This window comes from Dromaius novaehollandiae, chromosome 15, assembly GCF_036370855.1.
Source record: "Dromaius novaehollandiae isolate bDroNov1 chromosome 15, bDroNov1.hap1, whole genome shotgun sequence".
Lineage (NCBI taxonomy): Eukaryota > Metazoa > Chordata > Aves > Casuariiformes > Dromaiidae > Dromaius > Dromaius novaehollandiae.
The window spans coordinates 5,282,949-5,300,513 of NC_088112.1; the positions used below are offsets into that span (position 1 = coordinate 5,282,949).

A 17,565-nucleotide genomic window follows, 5' to 3' on the forward strand; every position below is an offset into this window, starting at 1 on the left:
ATTCCTTTATATCTAAGGAATAATCACAATACGCTGTTCAAATGACCAAATGAAATGGGTCGCAAAGAAACACATTATTTGCAGACTTTAAACTGTGATTCAATGGCCCAGCAAAACATGAAAATGCGCCCAGTACTATTGAAAAGGAACAGTCTGGATTCAGCTGATTTTATGAGGCAGCCACACCACCGCAGAAGCAAATCTCAGCAAGTGAGATTCAAGGACGATGGTATGAACACAAAGACAACGGGTGTCGCTGAAACGGATACTCCTCCTGCCCAAGATACAGCATTACTGACCGGAAACACACAAATAAATAGGCAAAGTTTTTTGCCAAATCAATCTCCATCTTTCTCAAGGGCTCAAAAGGACCTTCAGAATATTGCCATACAAACATCTCCAAGCCTCAGGAAACACTTCCCAGTTTTTAAAAAGAAAAAGCTGACAGCAAGCAAATCGCTAACAGAAATGACAACTGAACCTGCAAATTCCAGCCAAGTAAATGGCAATCTTTCTGAACAAGACATGATGCCTTCAGACATCTCTTACATAAGAATAACTAATAATGTGGAAGATGGATTTAGGAAAAGTGAGGTGGACAGTCAGTTACATCAAAAACCAACAACAAAATCACAATGCAACGGACCTATCCACTCAGACTCTGATGACTTCTCAGTACCAGAAAAGACAACTATTTCTGTACAGGTGCCTGAATACATACATCTGAGTTTTCCACAGGACAGTAATGCTTCCATGGATGCCCTAGACAAGACCATGGATTTAAGTAACTCACTGCATTCTTCTACTGTCATAAATCAATCCAGTGAAAACAACACACTGTCATCTAATTCTGAAAAATCACATCCTTGCTTAAACAATTCCACCCACTGCAGTGAATGCAATCCACGTTCTGACTCCTGTGAAGCAGACTGTGAGCTGCCTGTAGCCAAAGACACAAGTAGTAAGGAAAGTGCTCCTTTGTCACCTCCATCAAATCACAGTGTATCCCCTTGCTTCCTCAGAGACTATCAGCAGCCTGGAGAGCATGAAACAGACTCCAGCTGTGTGACACTAACAAATGATGATCATGCAACAATGTCACTGACCAGCAGCAATGCATCAAAATCCATTCCTTCATGTCACACTGAGATCGAGAAAAGTTCCACCCAGTCATGTGTTTCAGACTATAACAACTGCATAGAAGGATTTCACATAAAGTCTTATCTGCCAAGGAATGAAATAAAACAACCACAAACGAACAAAGAGATAAGAGAAATGAATCAAATTCATCTGGCACATGGAGAACTATGTGCCCTACAAGGCAGGCTGCAGTCTGTAGAGGAATCCTTGCAATCAAACCAGGAGAAGATTAAAGTCCTTTTGAACGTAATTCAAGATCTGGAAAAAGCCAGAGCCCTCAGTGAAGGGTATGGTGCATTTTCGTATTAGAAATTATTTTACTTGGTAATTTATCAGAAGTCTGAAGTAGATGTTAGCATTCTTTTAACCTTTGCTATTGAAAAAATCTTTCCTTGAAATGTTTAAAGATGAGTTTGCAAAACCATATCTCATCCACTGTTTCTGATATTTGGGCCTCTATAGAAAGGCAAGTCTCTTTATGGTTTGGCTTTAATTAACACTGCCTTTTCTAAATCCAGTATGAGACTGTTTAACAACTCCTTTTTATTTAATTAATGGTGTCAAATACAATGTCACCAACATATGAGAGCTGGCAGCCTCCACCTGGCTAAAATCTCTATGCAGCGGCAACAACAAAACTCAACAGTCTAATATACTAATGCAATATAATAGAAATCAATGGCAGGCAAACTGTCTCTTACTATCAAGGTCAGATATGCACTTAATGACAAAGCAGTCTTACTGCTGAAATGGTTTGCACTAGCAAAAACATGCTTCTGATGAACAAACAATTCATGCCTTCGTAAGCAAGCAGAAATATTAGTGGCCAAACTAATGCATCTGCAGACTTTTTTGGGCACCACTTTGGTGGCTGCATTTCATGACACCACAAACAGCATAGCTGCTCAAGGGGAGTGCTTTAAGAATAGGAAAAGGCACAATGGTGAGTCAACTTCAAGAGGTTCAGTGTGCTATTAAGATTTCCCTGAGGGTGGTGTTGGGGGCTTAAAAGGGATTAAAGCATGAACACAGAGCATGTGATGACTGCTAGGAAGAATTTAAAGAATATCAGCCCAAGATTTTAGAATGACTGCTTCCTGTACTGTCGTAAGAGTGCATGATCTGTATTTATTCTTAGTATGTTCTCATAGTGACTACTAGCCCCGGGCTGCAAGAATTATTTATATAATTTATTTATGCACTATAAATAATAGCAATACTATAAATGCAGCTTATGTCTAAAAACCAAAGAACTCACATCTTTGTATGACAAAGTTAAAATAGAATTTAAAACACTTCCATGCTCAAAATACATTCTAAAATGTCCTAATAATGCTTTCCAAACCATTAGCTGTGGTTCCAACTTACAGTATAAATGCCTAGGTTAAATTTCCATGTTCTGTTTAAGATAATCTACCATTTCCCTCAAATAACTTTTATCTTTGGAAAAAAATGGCTAACAAATCTTCTCAAAGTATCATGGGAAGAAGGACTCCATGTTTCAAAGATAAAACAAGGTGAAGTCTATTATCACACATTTACTTTTACACTTAGCGCAACTAACCTAGGCATCCAGAATTAATCATCTATGTGCAATTGGTGCGTGAGTAAAACTGCATCCTTCATTTCAATATCAGATAATGTCATCAATATTATTTCCTGACTACAATTAATGGATAAGCCTGGCACAATCTGACACAGTCTTGCACACTTCCACAAGGTCTGCGAGCGTCGCAAAGAGAAGGTTGCGCTGGGCAGGTTCACTGGCACAAAAGCAAAACACAGAACATGACTCCAACTTGCTCACGTGACTCAAACCCGAGTCTTTGCACGCATCCCAAGTGGACTGAAAAGGTTTGCATGGCCATGCAAAGACTTGTTAGGATAAAACTGACTAAAGCTGCCATTGCATACTCTGCTATTTTCCTGTAGTTTCTGAAGAATAACATATCTATTCTGATTTCCTTACGAAGGATTCTTTCGTTCTCAAAGCATTTTAAATGGGGACTGAAATTACCCCCCTTTTCCAATTCACACTCCAAATACAAGTTTTCCACATACTTAAAAAAATAAAATCATGCTAATCAAGTTAACATATATTTACTCTGTACAGTTTATCTTTTTAATCTGGAAACATTATCCAGTAATGTACATCCTTTTGTTAGCAGAAAGATACTTCTGTTTATTTCTACTGTGTCAGCCTTTCTCCCATGTAACATTTTTTCCATATAATTCAGCTCCAGCTATCCTCTCTCAGATAGCTGTTCTCATTCATTCTTCTCTATCCCAAAAGCCATACAATGTTCTAGCACTAACTTTGCAATGGTCTGTCAAGAGAAATCCATCCGCACAAATTCATAACAGAACTGCAAAAACATTTCTAAAACACCAGAACAAAATTTGGTTCAGTAGATTATAACCCAGGAGGGGGGAACAAACCTCCAAGCAGGTGTCAGGTTTAAGCAATCCCTTGTCTACACTACATTTTATGTTACTATTACCCAAATATAGGTCTTCAGGGAATTAAAAAACATCTAATCCTTCTCCCCTGCATCTACTTCTGCATGGGACAAGCTTCAGTTATGTTTGCATAGCTGACCATTACAAAGAACAGCTTGCAGTGAAACACACTCAGATTCCTCAGCAGTATTTGCACTCCATTTCTGTTGAATTACCACTAGAATTTTGCCAAGTTTGTTGAAGCTTCACGCTGAGATTCCACAGATAAGCTTCAATCCAGCTTGCTACAATCATCTACAAATTGCAACAGCAAGACTGACCATTATAAATGATTCTGGAGGTAGCCTAACAACCTCTGTGAAGAAAGACCTCTTTTATTCCAAAAACAATCAGAAAACTATTTTGGTCCCAACTGAATTCTAATTCCAGCAAAGCTGCCTCAATAGAAATGTAATGATTCCTTCTGATATAAGACGATACTGACCCCAGGGTTTCTAATCCAGGTCTTTGCATCATAAAAATGATTTAACTCTAGTTGTTGCTAAACCGCTCTTAAGGGTACTGTGAATCCAAAGCTACGGTATTTTCAGGAATGACACCTCCACATCCTATCTTATTAGGTAATTCATTAGAGCAAATTTCATAGCAGGTGGGGATAAATCTGTTTTCTACTTTACACCTATATCAAAATTGCCCTGATGGTACCTGCAGAACTATAAAAATTCAAAGTAGCTTTTTTTTTCTTTTATTGAACAGTCTAATTTTCTAAACTTTTAGCAGTAAAAATCTGAAGCAAGGAAACAAGGAAAGGTGAAAGAATGGGAAGCATGAGGGTAAGATCAATTTGATTCACATAATGCACTGGCTGTTCAAATACTTCCAAGTGTGTTTATAAGGAATATTTTGACCAAGTGTTTTTGTAACAAATACTCAAGAGCCAAAAACTAGAATCTTAAAAAGCAGAAAGCACAAAAACCAAGACAAAAAATAAACTAACTTGGGTTTTGGCTGTTTTAAAGCTATCTTCTAATCAGAGAATTTGGCACTTGAGTTTTTAGCAAGGTGGTGCACAAAATTATTTTTTCAAAAAGAAAAGAATTTTAAAGATATGTTAATGAATGTATAAACACAAATTACATGAACTATTGTCTATTACAGGCGCAACTTCTACCACACCGGTCAAGACCTCAACAACTGCAGCACCTGTCAGAACACTGCATGTATCATTTACAGGTACCTCACCCCCTCATGCTATATGGTATTGTCTGCATATCCCTCACAAACACACAATGTTTTGTTTGAAGCTATAAAAAGGTCTGTTACTATAAATCAAGCTTTTTTAAAAAAGTGACCAAATGGAAAATCTGAGTTACATTCTTTTAACACAAACAGACATGCTGGCATTATCTCAAAGGGGTGCTGCCCTTCTGTGAATTCCAAGTAGAAACTTTCACCGTATTATTCTTACTGGCATGCTTTGAAAATCTTTAAGTGGTTTCTGATGATTAAATTCCCTTTGCATGTTATATTTTTAAATCTGATATTTCTGTAATAAATTCCAATCTTGGAAGAGATAAAAAATCAGTTCTCCAAATGCCAGTAAGTTATAGCTACAGTTCATGTTTATATGCAAAACACAACTAAAAAATCCCATGCTTCTCACTTGAGTGAATATTTGTTATTATTTTAAGAGGCAAACTGCAGTTTACGTTAAACTCTTATGAACCAACTAGCTTTGTAGTAACGAGTTCATTAAGCCGCACATGTTCCAGACATTACATCTATACAGACACCCTGTCAAGTTGGTCAGCTTGCCAGCCATCACCCAGATGCTAGCAATTACACCGTCTCCGTTACGCAGCACAGCTAGCCTGTCTGCTCAGCGGGGGACTGCTAGAGCTTGCATCAGGTTTTAAACCCCTTTGCCAACCACTGCTGCCTCAACCAGGAGGCAGGAAATGCATCTTCAGTTAGAGTCTGTAACATTTACTGCGCTCTTCACACAAGTATTTGGAGGCTAGTTTTCTGGAACAGGAAGCCTAACCCACTACTGCTTTTTTGAGAGAGATTATATTTTATACTGCACTCCTTGATACAGTATATAAAATCCCTAGGCCCACAGTAATCCCATTTCTTTCCTCATATCCTTCCAACACTGCCTGTTGTTCCTGTTTATGCTCCACATCATACTACTGTGAATATGCTTGTTCGTCATATAACTGCTGAACTTATTTGTTGTTCTTTGACTAACCATCCAGTAAGCTGAAATTGTGTAATGTCCTACCTGCCCAGAAAACAAGTTTTTTGGTTTGGGTGCTTACTGATTTTTCCCAAATTCCCATAGTAACAATTGCAGACTTTTCTTCTACAGTAAGTACATCATAGTCATTTTTACTTACTTAGAATCAAACACAACTATTCTCCATAAAATGATACTGTCAGTTTTTAGTCTTCCTATGATTCACAAAGCCAGGTCATCCCTAAACATTCTTCTCTCATGCGAGATAAAATTAACAGCATTTTCAGGTACACACATACGAGTGATTGCTTATTATCCTCTCTCAAAAACTTCAAATAAAGCTGAGGTTTTTATTCATATTGTTCTCATGATTATTCAAAAGTACACTATTTTGAATACAAAAAAAATTATTTTTATAAACCAAGCAATATTAAAATTACATTATATAAAAGCAACGGATCTGATCATTCCTTTTACATCCCAAGTTACAGTTCAAATTCTATGAATACAATTATAAATAGGTCTAATAAGCCAACAAGGGGAAAAAGAGAACTTCCCTGGGCTTCCTGAAGCAGTCAGTCACACGGCAGTTATGGTGAACTTCCTACCAAAATAGCATGAAATTTCATAGTGTCAAAAGTCTCTGACAGCATGGTTACATATTCATGTATTACCAGGTGGCTATGAAATGTGAAAAAATAAATTCTGTTGCACGCAAGAATCGTATGCCCTAGAATATATTACAACAAGCTTCAGGGAACAGCTAAGCCGAGGCAGGTAAGCAAAATAATACTGCCAACATACCCATTATTCTAGCAGGTTCTTCTAATAATAGATGAAGTAGAACATGAAGCTTATTTCTTCTTCAGTGAACATTATCTTTCTTTGGAAAGCAAATTATCACACACACAATTTGTTATCAGCTACAACTTGCCTATGAACACGTAGAGATAAAAAAAGCTAATCTCTGGCTTTGTTTTCTTCTTCAAAAGTAATGATAAACACTTACTTGTTCTTCCCAATAGTAGCATGCAAGTTTGTGGTTTTGTTTTGTTCTCTTTTTTTGTTAGTTTTCTTTGACATGGAAGAAAGCAAAACAGAAAGCCACAAAGTGAGATTTTTCAGCTTGCAGACTGCTTTACATCTTTCTTTCACTGAATCTGTAGATTCCCCCTCCTTGCCCTTCCTTTAGTCATTCTATTAATTAATTAAATTGTAATCTTCATGATTTTATACGTTAATAAAGAAATTACCTAAACAATTAATTGCTTCACTTTAATCGAAGTTAAATTGAAAATGTTATAATTTCCTTATCATATCTCAGTGTCCTCAGGGACAAACAAGGCAAGACCAAACTTCAGCAGCTGAATCACTGTCTGGCTCAAAGCTCACTGCATTCAAACTCAAAATTCAATACTAAATGAAACAGGCAACTGAATACCTTCTTTAGTAAACTAATCAATCTTCTTTCCTATAGCAAACTGATTCAGAGCAGGATATTTTCAGACACTTTATCTTAAATATCTGTAACATATATGTCCTTATCCCCACATAGGGCACAACGGACATTAACCATGCTTGCTAAGCATGGTTAATGGTTCAGTGGTGTGACTGGAAAACACATCAAAGGTTCGATCCAAAAGATATCCGGAAAAATGTTCTCCTCTCACACATCCTATCAAGTTTACAATTCAAATTTCTTGGTTTTCTCTCGTTTTCCTCTCTTGATGGCCTAGTTTTGCAAATTCTAACGGCTTACAGACTGAAAAGAGGAGAAACTGAAGGACACGTATGGTATTACTTAAGCAGCCAAAACATTCTCTTACATTTGCAAAACCAAGATTGAGGCATACTTTGGGAGAAAGGGTACTCTATTTCTCAGAGGGGGAAATAGTTACAGAATTTCTGAATCTCTCAAATTTTTGTGTTAATCTTCACATTAACTTTCCACTCCTATTCTTACACCTACAACCAATACTCCAGAAGGACAATCAGTTTTACACATAGAGACGCAACATGGCCTGATGTCTTGAGCATAAGGCTGGGACTGCGAGTTCAAATGTTTGCCCAGCTTCTGATGGCTGCACAATATTAAGATGACTACATTTTTGCATTCCTATCTGCAAAGTGGAAACAACTACACACGTAGGATTAATTTATATAAACAGAGTCCTATGTAAACCAAATCACCAGGAAAGCTAAAGAAATATTGAGAGAATAAGACAGACTGTTTGGAACAGGTGGCTGACTTGCAAAACTCCCTGCATATCCAGATGACTTCTGTTTTAACTGCAACTAATAGCACCACCATACAAACTAAAACATGCCAACAAACCTCCTCAAGTCTCTCCAGTGTATGACTTACTAAGTTCTAACTTCAGAATATGAAGAAACATATTGCACAAATGCAGCATAAACAGAGCTGCAGCTCACAATTCACCATTTGACCTCCTTTCCAGTAATGCCATACACTGTAGGCTTAAGAGACTGACAAGAAAAAAGATGGGTGCATAGTCAAAATTTACATATATCATCTTAGGTCTCATTTGAAGAGTCAGGAATATGTCTCAAACTAAATTTAGTGGAAAGTTACAATATTGCTATTTTAACTTTATCTTTTAGCACTCTTTTTTTTTTTTTTTTTGAGAAGGAAACTTGACTTAAAGGACTTCACAGCTGATGAGCTAATGAGAATTAAACTTCCTTTATCTGGACATGTTGTCATCCCTCACAACAACCTCCGAGATCCACGAGTCCATAAAAGTTGTGCATTTTTACTGGACTCTACAGCCAAAGAGACTACACCCTAGATTATATATGCAAACTACCTTTTATCACAGGATGCCTTCTCTCTTCAGAGGAGTAAACTATGAGGCTTAGCCTGCCCATTTAGTTTACATGGTCCCAATCCAGGAAAAATTCTGAGCAACCATCATAAGTGTCTGAAGCAAAGAACAGACAAAACAGCAAAACAACAGTGTGCCTTTTGATTTTCTTGGTGTTTTTTAATTACAATGGTGCCTGGAAGCACTACAATGATTAGTAGAGTGCATACAATAGAGCACAATTCCTGCTCTGAACAATTTCTAATCTTAACAGATGAAACAGAAGACAGCAAGAAAAAACAGTAGCATCATTCTTATAGAGATAATATTCATTCTTATAGAGATACAAGCGCTAGAGACAGTTACAATAAAGCATCCAGAGTAACTAGTATTTGAAGTCATTACAGACTCATTAGACAATATTCTGAAAAAAGTAATTGTGCTCATTTTTTTCTAAAAGATACGTGTATTTTTTTCTACTAACATAGCTTCACTGTTGCCATTAATTATAGAATCAAGTGTTTCATCTTATTCTCCCTTTCCCTGCTCCTAAGTCATCAGTGATCCAAATACAGCAGTACGTTCTATCACTGTCAGTGAATCATCTTTTATTATGTACATTTTAAGCAGTCCCTGAACCCGTCAATATATTAATCTTGTGTCAATGCAGATGTTGATTAAACTGATTGGTAAAGCAGTACAGAGCCTTTCATTCTTTCAGTCACAGAAAATTCAGATCGGAGAGATAATGGCTCTAAGTTTAGCTTTATTAACAACTATTCAAGCAGTGTTATGTGAAATGACTTGAGACTTTCAATCTAGATCTTATCAGACAAAAGTCTGTATTACAATAAATAAATTCAAGTAGCAACCAAAAGCAAACAGTTTTCTCAGAATACAAAGGACAAGCATTAAATGGAAACTGAACTGATCTCTTGCCTCTGGAGATGATCTCTCCAGCATTAAATTAGAAATGTGGAAAAAGGGAAGCAAAAAGGAACATGAACAGATGTTATCCTTGTTGTATATTTGTTAGAAACAGAACATTTCATTCTCCAGTGCTCCTGATCTGTGACTTCTAAAGAGCATTAAGTTGCAGTTTTAACACTACGCTGATAAAACAGAAGAGAGACACAGATCAAATTTGTCTTTTTACATCACTTTCCTCCTTCTTCTCCCTTAATAATTATTATATAATTCATTTATTATATATTACTCCCTGACCAGAGATCTCTCTCTAGCTCTTCTATGCATTAGAATTGTTTCTTTCTTTTTGCCATCTGGAGTCATTTTACTTCAGTTAAAAAGCCCAACCACATTAATTATAAAGGGAAACAAGCTTCTAGTTAATTTTAACATATTATTCAACACGATGTTCATGCATTTTTATGTATCTATAAATACACATACACAAAACATAATTGAGTGTTAATAGAAACATGCATATTTACTGATTTTACAGATTTCCTTCTTGGGGCCCACATCAGGAAGAGGGCCTGATTGTGATATCTCTTCCACAAACATACCTAATGATGATGCCTTATTTCCTTCCAAAGAGCTTTATGGAAAAAACAAACAGCTCCTTCCCCCTCTCCCATCCTCCTGCAAATTCAGCTGACAACTCCCATTCTCCTGCCCAGAGAAGGTGGTTGGAACAAAGATTAATACTGGTTACACAGTACAGACATAACTTCAAAGAGCAGCATTTTTATGAAGTTGTTAATTACCAGCTGATTTTCAGTGTCACAGATATGACAACTTGAACCATTCCAAGATTTCTTCCTATTCTGGACACCAGTATACAATGCTGTACTTGACTTTTTACCATCTAGAATAATTTTCATATTAATGAAAATTTCTTTTTCAATGCCATTGGCTGGAACACTGACCTGCATTAATATGACAAGTTATTATACCAAAAAAAAAGTAACTGCCACTTTTATTTGCATAAAAAGTAACACTCCCCAGACTGCAAGCTGTCATAGCTATTTCCCAGGAAATTTTTAAATCCCCTGCCAGCTTAAATTTTACAAATATCAGCATGAAGTTAACCATTCAACTTTCTTCATGACTTAAATGCCCAAGTATAAATCATTTTTCATTAGGCTTTTCCCATAGCACATGAAAGAGACTTAATCACTTTTCATCTCATCCTTGACTACTTACACTTAGACAGCTGTTTCTTATTCTCATTAGATTTCTGGTCATCAGTATCTTGGGTGAAGGTAAAAGCTCACTGTTGATACTATCTCATAGTAAATATTCTTTTCACAGATAATTCAAATTGCCACATAATAGAGGTCCTAAAAACGCATTAGCCCCCTTAAACTGACAGAGTGAAAAAAGCGAATCATTTATTTGCCAAATCCCTTTACCTACATGGGTTCCCAATAATGGGCTCAGACCAGGTTTAAGTAATGGCTGATAGGGGCCAGCAAGCATGTGGAGAAACTAAGGAAAACATAAATGCAACTACCAACATAATGGTAAGAAGTCTGAACTATCTGTATATTTTTAGTACAAATGTTGTATCTTGTTCATTCATTTTCAAGCTTGGCTTGTATGTTCAAGCCACTGCATCAACTAGCAATTAACAAGGAATGGGAGGAAAAAGAAATTGTCATTCCAGAGAACTGCTTATCTCAACAAAAAGTGCAAACTTTGAGGAATTTTATTTTATGGTTAAGCTACCTGCAGTCAAGTTCACACAGGCTAAACTTAACATCTTCCTCAACTGTAAAGCAGCACATTGGAACAGAGTAATTTGAAACAAAATGATGCCCGCTCATAAAAGCAAGAGCATATCGTCCATTAAGAAAAGGAACCATTAGGAAAAGCCTGTGTGAACTGTCAGTAAGTCACAATTCAAAGTCACAAAAATAATCAGCAATAGCCACCTCCACATCTCATGCAATATGTGGGCTAAAAATAAACTACTGAGCATAATGAAAATGAATTGTATATAGGCCCTTTCTTCATCATATTTTAAACTGTTCTGGGAAACTGTCCCACATATAGGCAGCCAGCACATACACAAGCATGATTTTTGTTTCATAAATTTATGCAAAAAAGGAGGTAAGATATAAGTACATATGAATTGCTCTGCAAATGAAGGAAAATATTATCTAACATTATAGACTGTGTATTTTTTTCCCCCTTAATTCTTGTCCCATTTTGTTTAGACCCAATGCTAGAGTTCTTACCTCATATAAATGAAGATGATTCCCTCAGAAAAGGTTAACAGATGAACAACTTTTCAAGGCAGCAACCTATACTGTCTTGCATTTTAACCAGGCTCTGATACTGAATAATGTTCTGTTCTAACAACATATGCATCTTTTCCATGTGTTTTTAAAGAAGGAATTTCTCACTTACTAGCTTAATCTCTTCATTTTTCCATAGTGTAGAACATGACTTCAGACAACAAGAAGGAAGATTTCATCAGATTTTGAAAAGGCTGGATCATGCGGAGCAAAGTCCAGCTACAGCTTCTCCTCAAAAGCTACCATCTGATCCTCCAGTTCCCGAGAAAAAGGAATTAAGAAGGAAAACAAAAAAGGTGAAAAAGAAATGCTTCTGGTGGATTTGACTGCCTGATGGATCATATATGGAAACACAGAGTTTTTACATTTCAAAAGACACTAGAATACATATGAAGAGGTTTGAGCGCACACACCTGCAAACTGTGCTATAATGAGATCACAACTAGAAAGCTAAAAAAGTTTAAGAGTATCTGAAAAATCAGAAGAATTGAATTTACTTAATGAATCATCTCACTGAATAAATACACATGAAGAGACTATTTTCCACAAAGAACTGTAATTTTTTTCTCATTTTTCTCCAAGGACACTTTCATATGCTTTGTAAAGACAACTTTTTTTCAACCTCCCCAAAATAACAGCAATTAAATCTCTACTTTAAAAAGCAAGTGTACACAAAGCTAAGAACATCACTCAGTCTTCATTTCCTACTTACAAGCAACATGGACTGAAAAATAAAAGAACATGCATTGATCAGCACACAAATCACATAACCAAGTACAACTTCAGGGTGATATGTTGCTCAAAAAACCCCCAAAAAAACTTCCCAAAGGAGACAATCAGAAATATTCCACATCCTCAGTGAAATATTTTTGTTGCTGTCATCCAATACTTAACCAAAAAAAGAATTTCAGATTAAATGTTACTCCTCCCTTTCATTGGTTCAATTTAAAAAGCAATCATTTCCAAGTTTCAGTCACCTAATAGACTTCCGTAGAAAGAATCTTAGAATCATCAAACACCCTTCTCAAAGCAGCTCCAATTAGATAAGACTGCTCAGGGCCTTGTCCGGTTGAGGTTTGTGTATATCCAAAGACCATAGAAACCTTCTGGGAAACCTGTTCCAAAATTTGACCACTTTTACAATGAAAAAGTTTTTCCTAACATCTAATGTAATTTCTGATGTTCTAATGTGTCCATTGCATCTTCTCCAATCCCAAACCACCTTCAAGAGGTGGCTGGCTCTGTCTTTTCTCTATCCTCCCATTAGACATTCAGTAAGACCTCTCCCCTAAGCCAGAACCACTTCCCTCAACCTGCTGGCTCCTGTCCTGTTAGACCACTTACCCAGTTTGTCCACCCTGTATCACTATGCATTTAAAACCTATATCACTATATCAAAATATCCCAAAGCACATTTTTTAGCCTTAGCTAAGGAAATAGCCCCACACAGGTCCACATTAGTTTTTAAATGAACTTACCTGTATTATATCAAAACAAACTATATATGCTAAAACAAGCTCATCAGGTGTCAGCGTAGCTTTTTTTTTTAAGCCTTCGAAAACTAGCTGAGGTACCAGCTAGTACTAGGTATTTCAATGTAACCTAATTAAAGCTCAAAGCTGTTACTCCATTCATGACAAAGCGATCACCATTCAAAAGGGGGGAAAAAAACCATTTTGTAAAACAAGTTTAAAAGGCACAGTGTAAAGGCCAAAAAGGTATTTTAGGTTTAGTGGAACATACTGCAGACCTGTTCTTAAAAGTGACTCTGGTTAATGAGTTCAAATGGTGCCAGCATATTCAACAGATTAACCCCTAGATCCTCATTTTAAAGTCATACTGTATTAACTTTGTAACATTAATTTTAAAATTGTGCATTTTGTACACTTCTGCATTCCTCCAATTTGCAGGGTTAATTAGATACTCGGAAACACATTAAAAGACATAATTTTGAACAGATATCAAGGAGGACTAACAGTGCAAGAAAACTGGTCTTCATTTACAAGAGAATTTGCTATGTAACATGCTTAACTTATCAATATTCTGAAGGACTGAGTTTTAAAAAACACTGTAAGTACCTTCACTATGGAAACCATAGGCACAAAATTCTCATTATTCTAGGGGCTTTTCAGAGGAAAAAAACCCAAAAAACCAAAAAAGTATACCTTCAGTGAGCCACCAAAGCTCTTCAATAACAACTCTAGGATATATCAGAGGTCAGAATTAAACCACTACATCAGATCATGTCACTACATCACATTCAAATACACGTACTGCTTATGCTGGCATGCCTATGGCATTCCTACCTATTCTGCATTAGTATCTATAATTGATACACTGAACAATCTATTAGTATGTGTTTCTTTTCTATTAAAGTAACTTTTTTAAAATGAATATCCTCTGCAGTAAAAGTAAAATAATAAGCAATACTGACAGGAGTCATACTAGCAAAGCCAGTACTGTACTGTACTGATTCTTCTGTACTGATTCTCAACAATTTTTTATTATATGAAAGGAATCTTTTCTTTTCCCTTTTTTAATAATATGCATTAAAAGTTTCATTTTAAGCTGTCCTTTTTTAAAAAAAAACATTGAATACACCTTCAAAATACTTTTGAGGGACCCAGATTAATCAATTTAAACAAATCTCAGTATTTCGGTTTGTCACATAGTATCAATAAATTTCTGGGGTCAGTAAAACTACACAAGAACAGGAATACTCTGTTTACTTTAAGAAAGTCCATCTAAGAATAGTTACGTAAAGCTCTTTCTTTTGATCTGAAAAAACATCAATACTCCTGGAAAACACATGCTGACCTAAATGGTTACTGGTTTTAGATTGTAATGTCTGACCTTGACGGAATTCAGAAGTATAAACACTTTTTAATCCTTACTTTCCCTGTCAAAACTTACCCTCTGTTTTCCATGTTTCTCAATTTTTGTTTTCCAATTCTCTCTCAAACACAAAGGTAGGGATTATGCATATGTGGATGTGAAATTCTCTTTGTAACATATACACATGCGCTAGTGAACACTTAAGTTAGCTAAGGCCAGCTGGCTCTCTGCTCCCAGTGCTGCAATTGAGGAAGAACATTCATGTTTCTTTCAGCCTGTCCTCAGGGTGTCTCGTGTTTGCAAATTCACTTCCTTCAAGACACATGGTTTTGTTGAAAGAAAATATGAAATCGGAGCTCCCTTCAAGCACTGTCTTTTGGCAGATTGCTCCTAGGGTACTCCAGGACTTCAGTCAAATAAAGGAAATTCTTTCAAAAAAAGCTAGACGCTCATCTCCTTTATGTGAGGATAACATAAGAAACCAGCTGAGTGAATGAGTCAGCAGTAGCCACCTAAACCATGTCCTAGCAGTAGCAAAAGCCAGCCAACTTCTAAAACATATATTTAACATCCAAACAAAAGGCTTATCTGGAACACAAACAGGAATTCCACACTTCTCTGACTGCAATAAGCATTTAAAAATGCAATGCTTTCATCTAACTTTCAACTAGAAGTATGTCAGGCATATCCTGGTAACATAAACCAAATACAGAGAAATATATACCTTCGTAACACGGCATAATTGGAGAATCTAAACAATGCGAAAAACAATGTGTCAGGGTTGCCTTTTGTGTTAATATTGTTTTTTAATGATTTAAAAATTATTGTTAATAATTTTAATAACTAATAATTCAAATAGGAAATAGAAAAATTAATGATATGAGATAAACACAATGCAGGTGTATGATGCCAGGATTGGAAAAGCAAGAAAAATAGATTTATTATTAGAAAATAACAGTACTGGTTAAGAAAAATTTCTCTACTGTAAAAAATTTATGGTGTAAAGCCCCACAACAGCTTCCAGAGTTCACCGTTATAAATTCACACAAACACTCTCTTTAAAGAAACACGTATTCTTGATAGCACTTGTATATATAATATAATATAATAGGCTTCTCTAAAAAACATATATTTAAATGAGAACTACAATATGCTATTTGTAAAATACTGTACAGCACATGGCACATTCAATTACTGCATTTGAAATTGCTGTTTTATGGAAAGAGTCAATCTAACTTTCTTTAAAAATTCAAAATGTATGAATAAAATACTGATTTCTCTCTATCATATACCGTCAGTTGATGCAGGGGTTTTCGTAGTTTCATAAACTATAGCTCTTTGAAAAAGCCGTCATACTTGGTAATTATGCTAGCCTAAATACAAAACAACTTCCTAAGGAAATGTATTAATCAAATGCGTGTTTTGTAAATTTCTAGGTTCTTTAAATGGGATGTTATCTTTTGCAATAAAATGAGATATTTTTCTTAGGTTTCAGGACTGAATAATATTACCAAGGAGTGAAAGACTATTCTTTGGGAAAGGAAAAAGAATGAGTAATGGCTCTTTTACAGAATCATATTCCCTAGTGATTGGATTGCAATCAATTTGGAGTGGAATACTGAACAAAAATATTGTAAAGCTTTAGACAGTTCATGTGAACTTTTGCATATATTTACCAACTACGTCAGGCCTACAAAATGGTTGCTTTGGTCACGATCTCCCTAAAAGGTATGGGTTTTGCAAGAATATGCCATCTAAAGTTTACACATTTTTAATTCTCATTATAAACCAGTGTCGCATAGTCATAAAGTATTTTGAAGACAAAGTTTACCTTGGCCACTTTGGTTAACAGAGCACAGGCTTTTTACATCTTCCCATCTTTTAGGATACTGGGAATTCCCTTAAAATCACAGTAATTGTCTATGTCCAGAATCCTTGCTTTTATACTTGCCTATAGATTAAAATCAACCAAAAAAAAGAAACTCTACCTAGTTTCTTTTTTGCGAAATCCTTATTTTTACTATATTTTACACAAATATTGCTGTATGTATTGTTGTATGTAGCATAATTACAACCCTTTTTACCATGCTGAACTGCTAATGCAAACACAACCAAGTTTGGGTCTACCAAAGGAGAGCTTTAACACACATATGGTGGATTTATGATTATATTTTTTGTTCATATAACTAAGCCAATATGGAAAACAAGTACAGTATTTTACTTCTGTAATTCCTGAACTAGGATTTCAATGCATCATTAAAGACTTCAACTGCCAAAACATCACAACGAAGCCCTCCGTGGCATTTCAGTAAGTCTTCTCCACAGTAGCTACAGAGAGCCAAATTATGTTTCCATCACTACCACCTTTTCCTGAATAGAAATCCCGCCCATCTTAGCCTGACCCTTTCTGGTAATTACATAAACGAACTTCACAGCGCACCGTTACCCTGCTGAGCACCAGGCACAGTTCAACTGAAACTGCTGCAAGAAAAAATAAAAGCTGCTGTAAGCCTAAATGCCTTTGAACTCCTTCTCTACTGACAACCTAGAAGATTATGAAAAAAACACCTGAATAGGAAAACTTACCTGCTCCTCCCTGCCAAAAAGAAAAAAACCTCAAAGAGATAACAGGCAGTACTCTATCAGGCACAAGTGATTTAAATTTTCAAAGAATTACAGGTCACATAAAGCGTAATCATACTGGTTTTGATATTAAAAACAGTATTGGCATTGTTTTTCATATAATAGGCACTCTGTTTCAAAATTATGCAAAATTACACAGCAGAACATAATGAAAATACTT

General features: G+C 35.9%; 2 protein-coding genes across 2 annotated transcripts in view; one reads left to right on the plus strand and one right to left on the minus strand.

Moving 5' to 3' along the window:
- DOCK2 (dedicator of cytokinesis 2) overlaps positions 1 to 17,565 on the minus strand; it is a 226,577-nt gene that overhangs the window by 122,366 nt on the left and 86,646 nt on the right. The gene's annotated exons all lie outside the window — the stretch shown is intronic.
- On the plus strand, positions 7 to 16,372 carry INSYN2B (inhibitory synaptic factor family member 2B). Its single transcript, XM_026098446.2, has 3 exons — positions 7 to 1,427; positions 4,759 to 4,833; positions 12,067 to 16,372. Exons 1-3 carry the CDS (start codon positions 55 to 57, stop codon positions 12,251 to 12,253), a joined length of 1,635 nt encoding a protein of 544 aa, XP_025954231.1. The 5' UTR covers positions 7 to 54; the 3' UTR covers positions 12,254 to 16,372.